Raw genomic sequence first — 20,967 nt, 5'->3', positions numbered from 1 at the left:
GCAGAGATGACAGGCTTGCTCGAAGACTCCGCTTGTTTGTTTGACAGTGCTGGGGTGAGTCAAGGGCATCTACCTCTGCGCTACACCTCCAGCCCTATGTCTTGTTCTTTATTTGGAAACAGGGTCTCACTAAGTCGCAGACAGCCTCACTAAGTAGCTGAGGCTGGCCGTGAATGTGATCCTCCTGTCTCCGCCTCCCAAGCGCAGGGATGACAAGCGTGCGCCACCACGCCTGGCTTAGTTTAAATAGGAGCAACCGTAGGATAACTTTGTTTAATGTTTGTTACTTTTCCAGGAAAAGACCATTTCAGGCATGAAGAACATCATTGCCGAGATGGAGCAGGCGTCACGGTAAGTCATTCGGCAGGTGTGTGAGCTCTTCCTGGGGCAGGGTACTGAATGATGCGGAGACTTAAACGGGCAGCGGCGTCTTGTCTGAGGCCCACTCTGCGGTGCTCACCCTCCAGAGTTCCCTCAGTCTGCCAAGGGAAGTAAGGGAAGGCGGGCATTTGCCAAATTAAACGAAAGGAAGGGCAACGGACTATAAAAAATGGCAAAACACCCGAGTCAGGTTGGAGAATGTCTGACCTGCAGGTCGTGAGTGTTGTTGGAGCCTGCAGTGTGGAGGCGTGAAGGGAGAAGCTGAGCAGCGGAGGGAGGGAGCTGAGGGAGCAGCGGTCTGGGAGAGGGAGAGGCCCGTGGCAGGGAGCGGGTCCCGGTGCGGGTACCTGTCTGGCTGTGCGACACCATTGGCTGAGTTTTCTGCGAGGGTGCCCAGGCAGAAGAGGTGCCCTAGGCTGGCTGTAGGGATGGGGCTAGAAGGAGTGAGGGGCCTGGAGGAAAACTGCAGGCAGACGCCAGGTTCCCAGCAGGGCCTGGCTTAGGAGTGTGCCGGAGCCACCTCCGAGTCTGAAGGCCTTGGGGACCTTGCGGCTGCGTCCTGAGCGTTGACGGAGGCTGAGCTGGCTGAGGCTCAAGCCTGAGGGACAGAGGACAGGGAGTCTGCAGAGGAGGTCAGGCCCTCATGGCGGTGAGTGCAGGCCTTCTTGAGTGTCAGGCGTTGTGAGACGTAGCCAGTGCTGGGGGTGGAAGCCAGGGGCATTTTACCTCCGAGCTACACCCCAGCCCTATTTTTTTATTCTTTATTTTGAAACAGGGTCTCACTGAGTTGCAAAGGACCTCACTAAGTGGCTGAGGATATCCTCAAATGGCGATCCTCCTGTCTCAGCCTCCCAAGTGCTGGGATTACAAGCGCAGGCCACCACGCCCGGCTCCAGCTGCCAGGCACTTTTCACAGTGAAAGGATGGTGATGGAGAAGCGCTATGCACTGTCTTTGCAGTGTTTAGTCTGCAAAGATGAACATGTCTAGAACCTCTTCAGATGTTTTCGTGCTCACTGTCCATCTTCTGCTTGTGAGAATTGGTTATTCTGTTTCAGTAAAATGTCTCTTATGTGCTGTTTGATTTGTGGAATAGACAGTCGACCGAAGCCCTAATCATGTGTGAACAAGACATTTCCAGGATGCGTCGGCAATTGGATGAAACAAACGACGAGCTGGCTCAGATCGCCAGGGAGAGAGACATCCTGGCTCATGAGAACGACGGTCTCCAGGAACAGTTTGGCAAAGCCAAACAGGAAAACCAGGTATATTTGTCCTGTCATCTGTTTCTCTAAGAAAAAGGGTATTTTGCCTGAGCCACAGTCCTCATGTGTAGAAAAGAACAAACACTAGCGCGCGCGCACGTGTGTGTGTGTGTGTGTGTGTGTGTGTGTGTGTGTGTGTGTTTTACTGGGGATTGAACCCAGGGGCGTTCTACCTCTGAGTCACACTCCCAGCCCCATTTTATTTTATATTTTGTTTTGAAACAGGGTCTTCCTAGGTCTCACTAAATTGCTGAGGCTGGTCTTGAACCTATCTTCCTCCAAGCATATCTTTTGGTTCTTAGTGACTTCTCATTTTTTCAGATATTATCTCCCAGTCTTCCTTTTTATGAATTATTTGTTTGGTTCCTTTGTCTACGTGCTCTTGGGCTTTTGCGTTTCCTCGCTGATGTAGATGAATTTTATATATTAAGTATACTAATTTTATTTATTATACTTATTGCACATATTTAAGATTTTATTTTGCTGGTTTTACATATAGGAGTTTGTCTTTACTGTATCATATCTAGCTGTTTTTCCCCATAGGCACTATCTAAAAAACTGAACGATACACATAACGAGCTTAATGACATCAAGCAGAAGGTCCAGGACACCAACTTGGAGGTCAACAAGCTGAAGAATATCCTCAAGTCCGAAGTGCGTACACGTTTCCCTCTGTGCGCGGCCCCTCGGGGTGTTTGCGAGTGAGCTTAGTGGTCAGCCTCAGGAGTGGCAGGGAGTCAAGCCTTCCTTTTAGTTTTGACAGTGGTGGACTGACGGTGTGCTTAGGACATCACCAGTGTCCAGAGCAGTGGCTCCGAGACTGTGCCTGCTACTTTGCTAAACAGAAGGCTAGAGCTCTAGACAGACAGGATCTTTGTGACCAGATGGGGACACACGGCCGGATTCAGCTCAGCTGCCCTCACCCCAGAAACGGGGTGAGACAGGAGGACCAGACTCAGCAGCTTAGAGGCCCTGTTTCAAAATAAAAAGTACAAAGAAAAAAAAAAGTTGTCTATTCAGCTCCCACACTGCTCTGGTCCGTGTGAGGATACAGAAGGGGGTGGATATGGTGTCCAGCTGCCAGTACGGAGGGGCTGCTGTTTGGAAGGCAAGGGGAACATCTTAGGGAATTCTTTTCACTTACTGCCTGCTCACAAAATCAGAGTTAATACAAGAAATCATTCCTCTCCTTGACAGGAAGATCAAGTAATATAGGGCATTACTGGGGCGATGGCATGTCCACACCTCGCTCCCTAACTGTAAGGGGAAGGTCGGGGTGGGTGATGCTTGGGTTACACGTGCCTGCCAGGTGCCTTCCAAGTGCATACTCAGTACACAAGAACTATTTTTGGTACAGTCATTGAAAACATCCATCAGGTTCCTGCTGGCACATTTGGGACGTCTGAATCTTGAGGGCCAATAAAATAGTTTAATGTACAGAATTAACTTGTTAATAGATTTGGCAGAGATCTTTTACTTTAGAGGCCACAAGGTGGCAATATTTAATTAATTCCAACCAGTGTTTAGGCTTAAGTAATCTTAATTGTGAGAACATAAATCTGATTTGAATGGTTTATAGAGTGAGATATAATTTATTGCAATTTGCTCATTAACCTGAGATTTCTGTCAGAGAAATGTGGTATTTATTAACAAGTAGGAGAAAAAGAGCCCTCAAGACTTTTTTTTACTAATTATTGCATTTAAATTATGCATTTAATTATGCATTTAAAAAGTAGCCTGCTTCTGACTGTTTGGCAGAGTATAGATGTGGAGCTGAATTTTTCTTTATATGAAGAAGGACCTACTTTAGTCCATTAATTGATTGATTGATTGTACCAGGCACTGGACCCAGGGGCATTCTACCTCTGAGCTATACCTTCAGCCCTTTTTATTTTTTGTTTTTGAAACAGGGTCTTGCTAGGTTGCTGAGGCTGGTCCCGAACCTGCAATCCTTCTGTCTCATCCTCTCAAGTACTGGGATTACAGATGCATGCCATCACACCTGGCGCAGTCAATCCATTTATGATATCTTTGAAGGATTAAAAAATTTGGTTCTGTGTGTCCAGTTTACATAAGAATTCATATTTATGGAAATGCTTCTCAGCATAGCTTTGGGATTTTAGTCAGGAGCAGTTATAGGCAAGTTATTATTATAGTAGGCAGGCTCAGTGAGTGACGTGTGCACGTACGCCTCTACCATCTTGCACCCCGTGATGTATGACTACAGTGCATCAATAAAGGAATTTAAAAATACAAAAAATCAGGCTGGGTAATGAATGGATGGCAGGAGCTCACAGAAGATGTTCCAAATCAGGAGAATTTCAGAAGGTGACGCTTAAGATACATATGAACTCCAAATACAGAAGCGAGGAGCCTTGGAGCCAGAGCGACGTGGAGTGAACGCACTGGAGCAGTTTCTAAACTCAGTGTGGAAAGGTTTTCTCAGGGTCACGTTGCAAACGTTCCTCATAGCAAGCGGTTTCCAGTGAGCTGGCCAAGAGTGTTTAATGTGTATCATCTGTCCAGTTTGGTAAAAGCTTAAAAGTAATGCCTCAGATTTGCTTTGCAGGAATCTGAGAACAGGCAAATGATGGACCAGCTCCGCAAAGCCAACGAAGATGCTGAGAACTGGGAAAATAAGGCTCGGCAAGCGGAGGCAGAAAACAACACCCTCAAACTGGAGCTGATCACTGCCGAAGCCGAGGGCAGCCGACTGAAAGAGAAGGTGGATGCCCTCAACCGGGAGGTGGAGCAGGTAGGCCATGCGCTCACAGCACGCCACGCCACGCCACGCCACGCAGTCGTGCTGAGAAAAGCTTTGCTGGGCTCTTCGTAGCGTACGCACATGAGCAGTTAACGTTGGCCCTCATTTTGGCAACTTTATATTCATTACCCTTTTAATATTTCTTCTATTTTTTATTTTTATTTTTCCTGATAGTACCATTACATAGATGTTAAGCTCTTTGTAACAAGCCCAGGGTTTGGAGATCGCGTTCCATTTTCTAACTCATTGTTCAGTTTGGAGGTGTGCTGTTGACTTGCCCCAAGCACACGGTGCTTCATGGGCCACGGGCCATGTCCAGTCTTCTGAAGAACCCTTGGAGGAGTTCTATTCCTGTTACAGTGGTTCTGGTTTCTAGAACTTCCTTTAAAGCCTTTGTCTTTCTGCACATGCTGCCTTTTGGACTTTCATGGTTTCCCATCAGCCTTTAGCCTAATACTTGCAGTCACTTAAAATTCCTGGTCTTAGGAGTTCGAAAGCTCTACCAGATCAGAGTCCAACTCTGCTACTCTCCTGGCCTCTTGAGGTGTGCTTCCTCCTTCAGTTAGGTCATGTTAGAGCATGTATTTGAAACAATGCTATGAGACGCATAAGCACTTACATTAATGACTACTTCTGATGACTTAATTTCTTTTCAATTCTAATGTTTCCTTTTGGAGCATACTTTGTGGGATAGTCATATATTAACTGTCATTATTATTATTATTTGCTTGGTCATTAAGTTTATTGTCTTTCTAGAAAATCTCCATAGAAAATTTTTGTTTGGCTCAGCTCTCCGCAGCCTGCTCCTGCGCTCTGAGGAAGCTTGCCTTCTTTTGAGCTACCGGATCCTTCTTCTGGACTAGACATTTGGGACGACTCCTGCTCTCCTTTTACTTCTCTCTTGGGCTTCGTTTCATAGACTGGGTTCTCTCCTATTGCTGAATGAGCTTTCTCACACATCTCCTTCGGGTCTGGACTCATGCTGTTCTTTATGCACTGAGAAAACTTTTCTGTAAGCATCTTCACCTTCTGCCACTGGGTAGCACATAGGGTCTGCAGTGTCCTGGCCTGGTGTGCTTCCAGTGTGCTTCATCATGGAGTCCGTGCTTTCAGAACTGCAGCCAGGGAACCGTTCGCTACGTAAGGGACAGACAAGTCTCCATCACAGCTCCTTTTTGGGCCCCCAAAACTTTATTTCCAGGTGTAGTTCTGGCAAGGCCTGCACCCAGGTAGCAGGTGCGGCACCAGGCTGACTGTCAGTGCTTTCCATGATGTGTTCATCTCCCTCCTCTCCACTTGGCCGTCACAGACCTTGTCCATGCCAAAGCCCTCGAGAGCTGCGGGCCAGCAGCCCGCCAGCACAGCCCGCACAGCATGATGGGTAGGCCGCCTTTCAGGCCGTCTTCAGGCTCTTCACGTGTGCACTCACACTGCCTCCCACGCCTCAAGGCGGGCACACACGGTCCCACAAGTGCTCTCTGTTGGCTACACCACTGTCAGCCTGTATTTGGATGTGTTGGACTTACTACTGTCCTGGATTACCAGTGTTTACAAGCACAGTAGTCAGTTTTGCCCTTGTCGTCTTCTAAGTTTCACTTGGTGTCTCTTAAAGCAGGACTTTTTTTTTGACAATTTAACAAACCTCAACCTGTACAGCATTTGTGGCTCAACACAGACCTCAACTGCCATGATTATTATGTACATTATATGTACACACACATATACACACACATACACATACACACATACACACATACACACACACAGACCTCAACTGCCATGATTATTATGTACATTATATGTACACACACACATATACACACACACACACATACACACAGACCTCAACTGCCATGATTATTATGTACATTATATGTACACACACATACACACACACATACACATACACACACATACACACATACACACACAGACCTCAACTGCCATGATTATGAACATTATATGTACACACACACATGCGTGCGCACACACACACACACACACATATGCTTTTTTGTACTAGGGATTGAACTTGGGTATTCTTCCTCTGAGTTGCAAGTCCAGACATTTCTTAAAAATTTTTTAAACAGTCTTGCTGCCAGGTGTGGTGGCGCACGCTTGTCACCCCGCGCTTGGGAGGTGGAGACAGGAGGACCGCGCAGGTTTGAAGCCAGCCGCGCTGGTTTAAGAGCCCCTGTTTCCATATAAAATAGGCCTGGGAGTGTAGCCCGGAGGTAGAAGGGCTTCCAGGAACCCCAGTACCACCAAAAAAATGCTGACCTTGAACCTGTGATCCTCCCATCTTAGCCTCTCAAGTAGTGAGATTACAGGCATGCCCCACCAAGCCCAGATTCTACGTCTTTATATTTAAAATGGTATTGCTATAGACAGTATATTGTTGAATCTTGATCTTGATCCAATTCTACAGTCTTTTAATTATTGTCTTTAGACCATTTACAAATAATGTAATTTTCAGTGTAGTTGAATGTAGCTCTATCATGGTTTTATTTTTTATCTGTGCCACTTATTCTTGTTTTGCTATTTTCCTGCCATCTTTTGTGTTGAGCTTTTTTTTTTTTTAATGCAGGTTTGGGGATGAAACCCAGAGGCATTTGACCTTTGAGCTACACCCACTGCCCTATTTTTTTATTTTTATTTTGAAACAGAGTCTCACTAAGTTGCAGAGGGCCTCACTAAGTAGCTGAGGCTGGTCACAAACCATGATCCTCCTGTCTCAGCCTCCCGAATGCTGGGATTACAAGTGTGTGCCGCCACACCTGCCCAGACCTTTGGTTTCAGTTTCTCACAGAAAAAAAAAAAAAAATAAATGTCCCCTATCCAGAGACTGGGTTGAGATAAATTGTTTTGTGATCTGTCTGTGAGGCTGAGCAGGTCTTACTCTCCAGAGCCCTCTTTATTGACGGTATTTGTTTTCATCAAGGATCCCAGGTAGAAGGCTCAGCTAAACCCTCTGTCCGTCCTCAGTCCTATCTCCTGGGAGCAGCCCTCACAGTTCCTGGGCCCCCTGAGAACCTGGCTTCAGGCCTGCTCATTTGCTTTCTGCTCTGGCTTTCTTTCTTTTGTTCAGGGACAATGAGCTTTTCTCTGTAAGCTCAGGTGTGAATTGAAAACAAATAGCAACCACATTACACTTCTTTTATTCAGTTTTATCCAGAGTTTTCCTCTTATGAAGTGCACACCTTCTCCTAACCTAAGATCACGGTTTGAGCCTGGATGACAAGGCTCTGCCTCGTGTCCTCATGTTCCCCTGACTCATGTTCTCGTGTTCTCAGCCTCATGTTCTCGTGTTCTGCCTTGTGTTCTCATGTTCTCCTGCCCCGTGTTCTTGTGTTCTCCTTTCTTGTGTTCTCATGTTCCCCTGCCTCGTGTTCTCGTGTTCCCCTTCATCATGTTCTCATGTTCCCCTGCCTCGTGCCCTCGTGTTCCCCTGCCTCGTGTCCTCGTGTTCCCCTGCCTCGTGTCCTCGTGTTCCCCTGCCTCGTGCCCTCGTGTTCCCCTGCCTCGTGTTCCCCTGCCTCGTGCCCTCGTGTTCCTCTGCCTCGTGCCCTCGTGTTCCCCTGCCTCGTGCCCTCGTGTTCCCCTGCCTCGTGCCCTCGTGTTCCCCTGTCTCGTGCCCTCGTGTTCCCCTGCCTCGTGTCCTCGTGTTCCCCTGCCTCGTGTCCTCGTGTTCCCCTGCCTCGTGCCCTCGTGTTCCCCTGCCTCGTGCCCTCGTGTTCCCCTGTCTCGTGCCCTCGTGTTCCCCTGCCTCGTGTCCTCGTGTTCCCCTGCCTCGTGCCCTCGTGTTCCCCTGCCTCGTGTCCTCGTGTTCCCCTGCCTCGTGTCCTCGTGTTCCCCTGCCTCGTGTCCTCGTGTTCCCCTGCCTCGTGCCCTCGTGTTCCCCTGCCTCGTGTCCTCGTGTTCCCCTGCCTCGTGCCCTCGTGTTCCCCTGCCTCGTGCCCTCGTGTTCCCCTGCCTCGTGTTCCCCTGCCTCGTGCCCTCGTGTTCCCCTGCCTCGTGCCCTTGTGTTCCCCTGCCTCGTGCCCTCGTGTTCCCCTGCCTCGTGGTCCCCGAGTCGTCTCATCTCCATCTCCATTGCTCTTCCTTGCACTCTGAGCTCCAGCCGCACGAGCCTCCTCTTCTCTTGGTACGTGGAGCATGTTGATCTCCTCACCTCCCCGGTGCCAGGGCATGTGGTGCCCGCTAGCTTGAAAAGCTCCCTCTCCGGACCCCGTGTGTCTCCCCGCCATTCCCACCAGCCTAAGAGGCATGCGTCAGTGTCCTTAGCAGACTCTTCTCCAGAAGCATCTCTTAAGATCCCTATTTTCCATTGGTCTGTGTCACTGTCTTGTCGATGATGACTCCCCCTGCCCGGAAGTCCCAGGATGTCTGAGGTCATTTGCTCTCCTGTGAGCGCAGTGACTCAGCGCAGGCTGTACGCCATAAGCACGGCTGGCGGCGCGCCGGCGGGTGGCCGGGGAAGGCTGAGTGCGCGGGCGGAGGGGAGGGTGCAGGTGAGCCGCCAGCGCTCAGAGGTCGGGCTCTGAACAGTGTCTCCACCCCTCAGCTCTGGTATCTCCGTGTTAGGGCAAACACCTTGAGCAGGTGCAGAGCACTCCCGTCAGGCCTGGTCTGGGCGAGGGGACGGGATGGTTCGAACGTTTGGCAGCGTTTATGTAACTCGATCTCCGGTTATGGTCTTAAACATGTTCTCATTTCCCATGAAGCGTTGTCTGTTTAATCTGTCCTCGCCCAGATCTTTCCCCTCAGCGGTGTTAGTGTCACAGGATCACCAGCCCTCACTTTATTATATTATAGTTGATAGCAACATGCCAGTCAAGAACTGGAAAATGGATGCTGTGAAAAGCACTTTGCCTGTGGCAACAACACGTCTGTTATGCAACAGTTAAGACCTGGCACCTGCACCCGGCCGGGAGGGCAGCCTGACTGCTGAGCGCTGCGCGTGCTGGTGTGTGCCGGGGATGGAAGCCAGGGCACTCGACCCGCACCCTCCGCCTCTCTTTTTTATGTCTTGTTCTGAAGCAGCGTCCCAGTAGGCTGCCGAGAGTCTCACTGCTTCCCAAGGCTGTCCTCGAACCTGTGACCCTCCTGTCTCAGCCTCCCAAGTACTGGGATTAAAACTGCGCCACCACTCCTAACTCCTCGTGCGTTTTATTTAAAACGTTCGAAAACGGACTCCCTTTCCTGGAGTGCTTCGTACATGCCATCAGCACTGACCCTGTCAGCTCCTTGCGCTCTCAGCGTGCGCGCATCAAGCGTCTCGCCCTCTCACGGTCTTAGCGTGTGCGCGCTAAAAGGTCTGCCCACTTCGTCATCCACGTTGTATGTTGTTTTCTCCAGTTAAAAACTAACACACACACGCGTATAATGTAATCTTGTTCTTGCAGCACTTAAACGCAGAAAGGTCTTACAAGTCCCAGATTGCAACCTTACACAAATCTCTTGTAAAGATGGAAGAGGAGCTCCAAAAGGTGCAGTTTGAGAAAGTGTCTGCCCTTGCAGACCTGTCCTCCACAAGGGAACTCTGTATTAAACTTGACTCGAGCAAAGAGCTTCTTAATCGGCAGCTGGTTGCTAAAGATCAGGAAATAGAAATGGTATGTAGCACGTTTGCAAACCTCCTTTAAAGCGAGTTATGACTGAGCCAGGTGGAGTCAGCGCACTCCTGTAATCCCAGGAGTGGGGAGGCCGGGGCGGGTGGACTGCAGGCTCGAGGTCGGCCTCGTCGCTTAGGGAGGCCCTCAGCAACTCAGTGAAACCCTGTTTTAAAATAAAAAATAAAATAGGGCTGGGGGTGTAGCTCTGGATTCCATCCTTAGTAACACACACACACACACACACACACACACACACACACACGTATCTATTAACTCATTCTTTTTGAGAATTCTCAGACCATGAATTCCTGATATCAATTTTTTTTTTCTTTTTGGTGCTGAGGATTGAATTGAGGGGCATTCTACCTCTGAGCACCCAGCACTTTTTTTAATTTATTTTGAAGCAGAGTCTTGCTAAATTGCCGAGGCTGGCCTTGAACCTGTGACCCTCCTGTTTCAAGCTTCCTCCTAATGTTCTTACCTATGGAACACAATGATAGACTGTAAGGAACTCACTTTATCCCAGAGGGAGCAGCAGTCGCAGATATCATTGTGGCAGTCTTGGAGAAATACTTAGCGATATCTGAGCTGGAAATGGAGATTGGCTACAATTTGAGTTGAATTAGACTGACAGAGAAGTCTGGCATGATCGGGATGGAGGACGGGCACTGTGTGTAGGTGCGCGTGCGCGTGCTGAGGACACAACTTCAGGTGCAGAGCGGTTGTCGGTGTGACGTGCCACAGGACTGAGCCTCGACAGTGAGCCTGCTGCGCGCTGTGAAGAGTGCTGACGGGTGCTGCTGTCTTCCTTCCTCTTGCCCTCAGATGGAGAACGAGTTGGACTCTGCTCGTTCTGAAATCGAACTCCTCAGGAGTCAGATGACAAACGAGAGGATCTCCATGCAGAATCTGGAAGCTTTGCTGGTGGCCAATCGAGACAAGGAGTATCAGTCTCAGATAGCGCTGCAGGAGAAAGAGTCTGAAATTCAGCTTCTTAAAGAGCATCTTTGCTTGGCGGAAAATAAAATGTGAGTTGCTTAGCGACATAGTAGGGAAGTCATATTTCTTTAACATTTGGCATTTTATAAGCTAGTAGAATCTTAAAGCCAGTATGTAGCTTCTATAACTTTCTGTTTATTAAATTTGGGATTTGAAATATTGTGATTTTCCAGGTATGGTGACCCATGCCTGTAATTGCAGTACTTGGGAGGCTAAGACAGGAGGATCACAGGTTCGAGGCCAATTACAGCAATTTAATGAAACCCTCAGCAACTCAGTGAGAGCATGTTTCAAAAAAAGGGTAGGGCTTTGGAACACCCCTGGGTCAATCCCCAGCATGTGCGTGCGCGCGCGCGCGCACACACACACACACACACACACACACACACACACACACGGTTTGTGATTTGCCTAATATTTTGTTTATTTTTATCTAAGATATCTAAGTTTAACCATCTCTGCTGGTTGTTTCCAACAGATATTTGCATATAATAGAATGTTGGATTTTAAATATTGCCTTTAGGAAATACAATCAGAGTAGAAAAAGAAAAGGGCCAAGCACTCTCAAACCAGAACTGCTTTTATACTGTGGGCATCTGATAGTGCTACCTAGTCCTGCTTTGCCATGGTGCAGCGTTCCCATGCCAGTGTGCCTGGAGAGCAGGAGGACTGGGGCGCCCGTCGCCCTGAGGAGAACACCTCTGGCTGGGCGGCGGAGACGCAGGTGGACGTGGCCTCCCTGGGCAGTCAGTGGTTGTCTCTCGCAACAGCTGGTGAGGTGCCTGGCTCCTTTTCTTCTGCGTCTCAACAGGCTTATTTTTATTTTTATTCTTCTCCCAAACTGTCTTCTCTACCCCACCAGTACCTTTTAATCTAACTATTCAATGTCTGGTCTGTAGAATTTTCTTATTCTCAGGAGGCAAGAGTTGGTTCTGCTTGAATTGTTGTGTTGCCAAGGGTAACCATGAAAGAAAGAAAAAAGGGAAAGTGTGGGACTGGGTGTAGTGATGCATGCTTGTCATCCCAGGACTTGGGAGGCTGAGGCAGGAGGATCTCAGGTTTGAGGCCAGTCTCAGCTACTTAGTGAGACCCTCCACAACTTAGTGAGATCCTGTTTCAGGTTAAAAAATAAAAAGCCAGGTGTGGTGGTGCACACTTGTAATCCCAGCATTCCGGAGGCTGAGACCGGAGGATTGCAGTTCACAGCCATCCTCAGCTACTTAGTGAGGCCCTCTGCAACTTAGTGAGACCCTGTTTCAAAATAAAGAATAAAAAATAGGGCAGGGGCTGTAGCTTGGAGGTCAAATGCCCCTGGGTTCCATCCCCAGACCTGCAAAAAAAAAAAAAAAAAAAAAAAAAAGAAAGAAAGAAGAATAAAAAATAGGGCTGAGGGTGTAGCTTGGAGGAGGAATGCCCCTGGGTTCCATCCCCAGTACCAATCACACACAAAAAAGGGAAAGCATAGCCGGGCGTGCGCTTGTAATCCCAGCATTCAGGAGGCTGAGACAGGAGGATTGCAGTTCGCGGCCAGCCTTGGCTACTTTAGTGAGGCCCTTTGCAACTCAGTGAGATCCTGTTTCAAAATAAAGAATAAAAAATAGGGATGGGGGTGTAGCTCAGAGCTAGAATTTCCCTGGGTTCCATCCCTAGTACCACCAAAAAAAGAAAGAAAGAAAGAAAGAAAAACGAATGCACAGGAAGTTGGAGGGCTTGTCTGAAGTGATTTAATAATCTCCAGTTTAACATCGTCAACCTAGAAATAGCACCGTCCTAAATGTTCAGTAAGTGGGGTTCCTCACGTTCTGGTCCTCAGCCCCATTCCTTCCCTGGGCTCCTGGAGCGGGCTGCACCACCCACCCGCTGGGTACACTGCCCCGGGGCACTGGAACAAGACAAAGAGACTGAATGCAAATTTTCACTGCCTCTTTCTGTCTGTTTGCTTAAAGACTGTAGATTTCCAGGAGGGTGCTGAGGAATTATTTTTTTTCCAAAAAAGGAAACAGGGAGGTAAGCCAAAGGCATCAGAAGTGTGCTCCAGCCCTGCTCTGCGTATCAGAGCGGAGCTCTCAGGGCGGCAGTGACAGGCCTCTGCTGCGCGCACACTGCTTCCTGCCGCTGTGTCTCCTGCTAGAGATCGCTTCTCACCGCTCTCTAGGCAGACGCCCTGCGGCTTCCCTCCGTCTCCTCCTCGGCTGGCTCTGTCCTCCTGCACAGCGGTCAGGAAGCTGCCCTGGGTCTTCATGACACTGCCCCGCCGACTCTTTCTGGAGGACAGTGCATTCTTGTATCTCCCATGTCCCATGGCACTGCCCTGCTCTGGGCTAGGACCGAGGAGGGTAGGAGCCACCCCCAGGAGCCCTGCTAAGCCAGGGCCCAGAGCCAGGGCCACTTCCCTTCAGAAGTGGCAGCCAGAGCTGGGCTGCTGTGCCAGCTGGGTTGCTGTGCCAGCCGGCAGGTCCTGGAGGGCTTCCTCCTGCTGCTGGAGGCCCGCCACAGCCCACTGTAGGGTGCCCCTGCTCCGCACTGCTGGTAAGTGCTGCCCCTCCGCCTGGCCGGCGCGATGGTCGTGTGGTGCTTGGTCCCCAGAGCAGGCGGAGGCTGTGTTCTGTGTGGGCTGCACACCCGTCCTGCCATCCTCGCGACCGCCTCCCCTTTCTATCTACTTGCAGTGAAGAGAAAACAGGGATAAATGATGAATAATAACGCCCCATCTGTGCAAAGGGAAGCTGAGCCGGGCGCGGTGGCACACGCTTGTCATCCCCGTGCTTGGGAGGCGGAGACAGGAGGAGCGCGCAGGTTCGAAGCCAGCCGCGCGCGCTGGCTTAGGAGACCCTGTTTCCAAATAAAAATGTAAAAATAGGTCTGGGAGTGTAGCCCGGAGGTAGAAGGGCTTCCAGGAACCCCAGTACCACCAAAAAAAAAAGGAAGCTAAGACAGGAAAGAGCTAGCTGACTGCATGGGTCCTCCAGCTTCCAGCTAGGCTAGTTTGTACATCTATGTGTCTAAGGTCGGCATAGCAGACAGTCTACTAAACGTCTCCTAACAGTCACGCTGCGTGGACCGGGCCGAGTGCAGCAGTCACAGCCCTCCTTTGAGGGTGATCAGCCCCGCCCTTTCCCTCACACAGGGCCATGCAGTCACGGCCCTCCTTTGAGGGTGGTCAGCCTCGCCCTCTCTCTCACACAGGGCCATTCAGAGCAGGGACGTCGCCCAGTTCAGAAACGTCGTGACGCAACTGGAAGCCGACTTAGACATTACCAAGAGGCAGCTGGGGACAGAGCGCTTTGAAAGGTACGCGGCTCTCGCAGCATCCAGCCAGGAAGGCATGACCTGCGAGTGGCAGGAGGCCTTGGTCACTTCATGGTGGTGAGATTCTAAGCATGGATTTAGTTAGAGTTTTATGACCTCTTCAGCAAGCTCGCTGAATGTAGAGTTAAAGCATCACTCTTTTGCTGTAGGGAGAGGGCTGTACAAGAGCTCCGCCGTCAGAATTACTCGAGCAACGCTTATCATCTGAGTTCCATGAAGCCAAACGCGAAGTGCCACTCGCCAGAGCGGGCCCACCACCGCTCTCCTGACCGGGGCCTGGACAGGTCGCTGGAAGAGTGAGTCCCGAGCCGCGGGCGTGCCTCTGTGCAAGGCTCGCTGCTGGCTCGCCGGAGGGGTGGGAGTCAGGAGGCAGGCAGCCGGTCATCAGGACGGCTCCGATCCCGACCGCCGGCTGTGCTGACAGGGAAGGGAGGGCTTCACAGCCAGCGTGTTACACAGTGCCAGCTAAAGCGAGAGTTCCCTACGGCTCTCATTAATGCGTGCCTCTGTTCTTCCCTCCTTGCTCTCCCCCTCGCCCTCTCCCCCCTTCTCCTTCTGTGGTGGTCCTGGGGATTCAGCCCAGGGGCACGCTACCACTGAGCTGCACGCCTAGTCCTGTTCTGCTTTGATTTCGTGTGTCAGGCCTCGCCGGGTCTCCGAGGCTGGCCTGGAGCCTGCGACTCCCCTGTCTCCCCCGTGCTGGACGGCAGGCGTGGCGGCCCCTGGCGGTCTCTCATCGGCTCCTTCTGGGCACGTGAACATTCTGTCTGCCTTTTCACGTTCTTCATTGCGTTGGTGGAGACGACGAGGGCTGTGCTTTTGTTGTTGTTGTTGTTGTTGTTGTTGTTGTTGTTGTTGTTTTCTCCTGTACTGGGGATTGAACCCAGGGGCTTTCTACCTCTGAGCCATACCCCCAGCCCTATTTTTGTTTTATTCTTTATTTTGAAATATGGTCTCACTAAGTTGCAAAGGGCTGAAGTAGCTGAGGCTTGTCCTCGAACCATGATCCTCCGGTCTCAGCCTCCCGAATGCTGGGATTACAAGCGTGCGTGTTTTATTTTGAAACAGGGTCTCACTAAGTCGCAGAGGGCCTCACTAAGGAGCTGAGGTTGACCTCGAACTAGAGTCCTCCCTTCTCTGCCTCCCAAGTCCTGGAACTACAAGCATGAGCTACCACACCCGGCTTTGATCAGCCGTTTTAAGCGTGTCCCATAGAGTCTGACTTAGCATGCTTATTGTGGTTCTGAAACTGTAATTTATGTTTGTATTTTCACCTTTACCAAAGAGTTATTTGATAAAAATTTCTTTTGCTTGACAGCTGGAAGGATTTTGTTTTCCAGTATTATTTTTTTGTGGTTACTGAATATTGTCTAAATACTTGTTTTTTGTGGTACTGGGAATTGAACCCAGGGTCATTCTGCCTCTGAACTACACCTCAGCCTTATTTTATGTTTTATTTTGAAACAGGGTCTCACTAAGTTGTAGAGAACCTCACTAAATTGCTGACGCTGGCCTCAACCTGCGATCCCGAGGTGCACTTTGTCTTTCACTGCAGGGCAGATTTTGTGAGCTGTTGGTGTGCACTCGGGAAGGTGCATTTTTCTTACTAGGGTATAGTATAAAATCAGTGTCTCAAAGATTTACCTTTTAGGTTTTATGTAGATATTTATTTATTTATTTATTTTGCAGTATGGGGGATAGAACCCAGGGGCATTCTACCTCTGGGTGATACCCCCAGTCCTGTTTTTTAATTATTTATTTTGAAACAGGGTCTCAAAAGTTGCAAAGGGCCTCACTAAGTAGCTGAGGCTGTCTGTGAACCACGATCCTCCTGTCTCAGCCTCCCGAATGCTGGGATTATAAACCTGCACCACCACGCCCAGCTGTAGATATTTTATATTGCTGCTTAATTTTTGTCCATTTGGCCTGTCTTATACGAAGAGTGATTATTATTATTATTATTTTTTTTTTTTTTTTGGTGGTACTGGGGTTCCTGGAAGCCCTTTTACCTCTGGGCTACACTCCCAGACCTATTTTATATTTTTAAATTTGGAAACAGGGTCTCTTAAGCCAGCACAGCTGGCTTTGAACCTGTGCAATCCTCCTATCTCCGCCTCCCACGCGCAGGGATTACAAGCGTGCGTCACCATGCCCGGCTCTAAGAGTGATATTTTAAAGCTTCCTATTATGAGTATGTTTTGTATTTCTTCTTGAGTTTCTTATAATTTTTTATATAGGTAGTTTGCTGTTGTATTTGTTGTATAGATATTCTGAACTGATCATTCATTGTGGAATGTAGCTTTTAGTTTTGTTTGTTTGCGGTACTGGGAATTGAATCTAGGGGCATTCTACCTCTGAGCTACAGCACCAGCCTTATTTTTTATCCTTTTTTCCTTTTTCTTTCTTTCTTTTTTTTTTTTTTTTTGAAACAGGATTCTCACTAAGTTGCAGAAGGCCTCACAAAATAGCTGAGACTGTGAGACTGGCCAGAACCTGCAATCCTCCTGTCTCAGCCTCCTAAGGACTGGGATTACACGCTTGGCATAATGTGGCTTTTATAGAGTCCCTGTCTGATGCCTTCACAGTTTTTTTGTGTGGCCTAACATTTATGTTGCCTGTTGTCTCCATTTGCCTGGTAAATGTCTTTATTTAGCTTTTTTGAATTTCTGAATTTTTAGTATATATCTTGTGTAGAGTAAGGGTCTGAATTTTGCTATGATCGTTTTGAATGTTGTTGTTTGTTTGTTTTAAGTAGAGAAGGCCAAGCATGGTGATACATGCTTGGAATTCCAGTACTTGGAAGGTTGAAACAGGAGTATTGCAGGCTCCAGGCCAGCCTCAGCAACTTATACCCTTGGCGGTTTATCAAGACCCTGTTTCAAAAAATAAAAAAATAGGCCAAGCATGATGGCGCATGCTTGTAATCCCAGCATTCAGGAGACAGAGACCAGAGGATTGTGGTTTGCGGACAGCCTCAGCTACTTAGTGTTGTCCTTTGCAACTCAGTGAGACCCTGTTTCAAAAACTAAAAGACTAAAAATAGGGCTGGGGGTGTAGTTCAGAGGTAGAATGCCCCTGGGTTCTACCCTTAGTTCTGCTAAATAAATAAATAAATAAATAAATAAATAAATAAATAAGGACTGGGGATATAGCTTGAAGATAGGATGTCCCTGGGTTTAATTCCCAGGAACCTCCCCAAATAAAATAAAAATACAAGGGAGCTGGATGAGTTACAGCCTTGCGTGACTGGCGTGGCGCTGTGTTTGGTCTCAGCGCTAGCACCTCCCCTGCAATGGTCACTCTCTGCACGTGTGCACTTTACTGTCTCTCCGTCGCCTTAGTTTTCCTGCTTCTTATATTAATTATTGTGCCTTTAATTCCCACTTTTTCTTTTCTTCTTCTTCTTTTTTTTTTTTTTTGGTGGCACTGGGGTTCCAGGAAACCCTTCTACCTCCAGTCTACACTCCCAGATACCTATTTTTTATATCTTTATTTGGAAACAGGGTCTCTTAAGCCAGCGTGGCTGGCTTTGAACCTGCGCGATCCTCCTGTCTCCACCTCCCAAGCTCGGGATTACAAGCGTGCGCCACGACGCTCGGCCCACTTTTTCTTTCTCAGTATTTCATCACCAGGTTTTTTGGGGGTGCTGTGAATTGAACCCAGAGTGTTCTGTGTCTGAATTGAACCCAGAGTGTTCTGTGTCTGAACTACACCCCTTCCTCTTTTTATTTACTGATTTGAAACAGGGCCTTGATGAGTTCCTGAGGGTCTTGCTTGGTGGCTGGCGTGTGTTTAGAACCTGCAGTCCTCCTGTCTCTGCCTCTCAGTTGCTGAGGTCACAGGTGTGCGCCACCATGCCGGCTTCCCCGTTGGCTTGAACACCTGTCACCTGTCCAGCAGCTGTCAACGGGCTCAGTTTGCTTCTCAGCGCCTCCTCCGCACATACCTCCGTCCCTGCTCTTCTCAGCCATTTGCTGCCTTCCGTCCAGCCGTCCATCTGCTCCAGGTTGTAATGTCGGAGGCGGCAGCCTGCAAACCACCTCTGCTGCTGCTGCTTTCCCTGCAGAGCAGAGCGAGGCCACTGCACGGTCAGTGCCGGGTCTGCCGCTGCGGAAAGTGTTTAATGTGTACCATCTGGCTGTATTCCACAGCCACTGGGTTCTGATTGAGGTGGTTTCCAGAACAGGACAGAGTTGTGTTTCCCTCCCCAGCTCCTGCAGCTCAGAATCTCACAGGCCAGGAAGCCGGCCTTGGTATAAGATGGCTAGCTGGTCGAGGCTTTATTCAGATCCAACCGGCTTTTACACGTCCCACGCGTGCGTTTGTGTGTGCTCTCTACACACTAGAGCAGTGGTGCTGTCGTCACCAGTCAAGGTTCTGACTGGGAGTGCGCGGAGGCGCGTGGCCTTTCCTGCGCCCCTGGAGCCGTGAGCCTCCTCCGCGCCTGCCTCCACCCTCCTGCAGCCTTTGCCTCCGGCTCCGTGTCTCTCTCTGTGAGGAGGCTGTATACAGGGACCCGTACACAGAACGGGATCTTTGGAACTGGCTTTTTTCATGCAGCGCGATGCCCATGTGATCTACCCAAATTGTGGTGGAGATCAGGAGTTCATTCTTTCCCCTTAGTGAGTAATAGGTCCTGGTGTGAATGTGCTATGGCGTGTGAAAACTGAGTGAAAATGCAGTGCACACACTTGGCTTTGCGGGAGCCGGGGTGATGTCTCACAGTGCTGTCACAGTGCACATTACTGCTGCTGCAGTCCTATTAAAATATTAACCTGCACGTGTTTTCTCTTATAGGAATCTTTGCTATAGAGACTTCTGACATGAAGAGATACTTCGCGTCCTGGAGAAGGTCAAAGTCACAGATGGATTTTTTTGCTATATGATTGCGTTTATCTTTTGGATGCTTGATGTGTTCAGTGTATATATATTAACCTGGCCTCCGAGTTTGTCCCCACGTGGCACGTTGCAGTGACCCCAGATGACTGATAAATAAAAATGCACGTGGCTCTTTCTGTCCAGTGACAGCGAGCGCACAGTGGGTTTGCTTCACTGGTGGACGCTGATTGTTAACCATCCAGAGTAAATAAAGAAGCTTAAAAGAGGGAAAAGCGTTTTTACAAAACTGATTTCCTGTCCTTTCTTGTATCTTCAATAATTGGTTGGTTAATTTTTTTTTCTTGTAATTGTATTTTCATGGCTGGAGAAGTTGTGCCAAAAATAAGCACAGTCTACCCAGACTGGCCTGGGGCCCCACGCTGCATTTTGGAGCCAGCCTGATGGATTCCACGCCGTGCCACGGCTCGCAGTACAGAACGTAGGGCCGTGTCAGGGCGCTGGCCCAGCTGTTGGCCACTCAGACTAGGTAACACAGCTCTGCAGCTGTGTTTACTCCTGCTGTTGTTAGAAAGGTAGGTGATGATGTCTGTGAAGAATGTAAGATTTTAGAGATCTGTATTTTTAATAAGCTTTCCTTAAGACATTAAAGTACTACAATCAACTTATTGCCATTTTAATTTTATTTTTTTCTGTAGCCGCTGTCCCTAATACAGAATAACAAATTCAGTGATGTTCTTTTCTCCTACAATCTCCTGATTTTTTATCCATTCATCGGCTTTGATTTAATGTTGACATTAGAGTCTGACTGCTACTGTATTTTACTGATATAAGCTATTTGTATTGACATTTTAATAAAAAGTCCTGTCATTAATACTGCTCCTGTCATGTGGACAGCCTCTCATTGTCCTGGGTCCTTATTCAGCGTGACGTTGTGATACAGTGCAGCTCCCGGTAGATCTCCACTGACTGTCGGCACGCTGACGCTTCACCAGAGATCAAGGCTGTGTACGCACCTGAGTTGGGTTTAAAAGCCTTCTTTTTTCTTTTTACTGGTCTTATTGAGGACATTACAGATCAGTAAAGAAGAGTGACTTAAATAAGATTCCTTTCACAGCAGCCGTCTTTCCTGGCGCTGAGCAGTGCGCTGACACGCAGGCTGGCTGGCGCTGCTGCTGCTGCTCAGGCACTCTGCTCATCCCGATGGAGCGTGGAGTGTCAGCTGTGCTTCACACTTACCACGTTAAGGTAAGAGGCGTGGAGGGCGGCGGCCCCAGGAATAAGGCAGAACTGTCCCCAGAGCGTTTCCATGCTTGACACTAGACTTGAGCCAGTAAGTACAAAATGTCTAAAAAGGAAAGTCATATGGTGGGCAGAAAGGGCCCGTGTTCTGTGTTAAAAGTTCAAGGAAATGATTTTTTTGTTAAGGCAATAATTCAAGAACACTTGTTTTACACGAGAGTCTAATCGTTTGGCATAATTATGTCCTCGCCTATTGATAAAGTACAGATCACGTGATGGGAGCACACTCCCAAAGCCGCAGGAAGAGCTCTCGATGCTCACGTCATGTGGAAGCCAGGGTGTTGGGAAAGGAAAGGGCAGTCCTCTGAGAGGTCTCAACACAGACCCTTGTGTGTTGAGTTTGCATGTACCACCAGGACCGTTCCAGTCTTTGCTTCTTCTCGGTGCCTCTGAGCCACGCCCAGCTCCTGCCAGGTGTGGAAGAGCTACCAGAGCTCACAGGGGGTGTTTCAAAAGGAGCAGGTGTCCTGATCTTGGGAATACTGTGGTTAGAGCCA

At 49.0% G+C, this 20,967-nt stretch overlaps 1 protein-coding gene across 3 annotated transcripts in view; it reads left to right on the top strand.

Moving 5' to 3' along the window:
• TSGA10 (testis specific 10) overlaps nucleotides 1–19,154 on the top strand; it is a gene marked incomplete at both ends in the record, with an annotated part of 41,866 nt that extends 22,712 nt beyond the window's left edge. The window contains 9 exons of one of the 3 annotated variants that reach the window (XM_080711164.1): nucleotides 296–351; nucleotides 1,477–1,645; nucleotides 2,189–2,299; nucleotides 4,215–4,400; nucleotides 9,815–10,024; nucleotides 10,850–11,052; nucleotides 14,210–14,314; nucleotides 14,482–14,628; nucleotides 19,130–19,154. In XM_080711164.1, the coding sequence (XP_080567290.1) occupies nucleotides 296–351; nucleotides 1,477–1,645; nucleotides 2,189–2,299; nucleotides 4,215–4,400; nucleotides 9,815–10,024; nucleotides 10,850–11,052; nucleotides 14,210–14,314; nucleotides 14,482–14,628; nucleotides 19,130–19,154 (1,212 nt within the window). Of the gene's footprint in view, nucleotides 1–295; nucleotides 352–1,476; nucleotides 1,646–2,188; nucleotides 2,300–4,214; nucleotides 4,401–9,814; nucleotides 10,025–10,849; nucleotides 11,053–14,209; nucleotides 14,315–14,481; nucleotides 14,633–19,129 lie in introns of those variants that run through there. The other 2 variants (XM_080711166.1, XM_080711165.1) reach the window with 2 other exon arrangements.
• Between the last annotated feature and the right edge of the window lie 1,813 nt (nucleotides 19,155–20,967).

Source organism: Muscardinus avellanarius (assembly GCF_963383645.1).
Source record: "Muscardinus avellanarius genome assembly, chromosome: 15".
Classification (NCBI taxonomy): domain Eukaryota; kingdom Metazoa; phylum Chordata; class Mammalia; order Rodentia; family Gliridae; genus Muscardinus; species Muscardinus avellanarius.
This window is presented reverse-complemented; position numbering and strand designations above follow the sequence as displayed.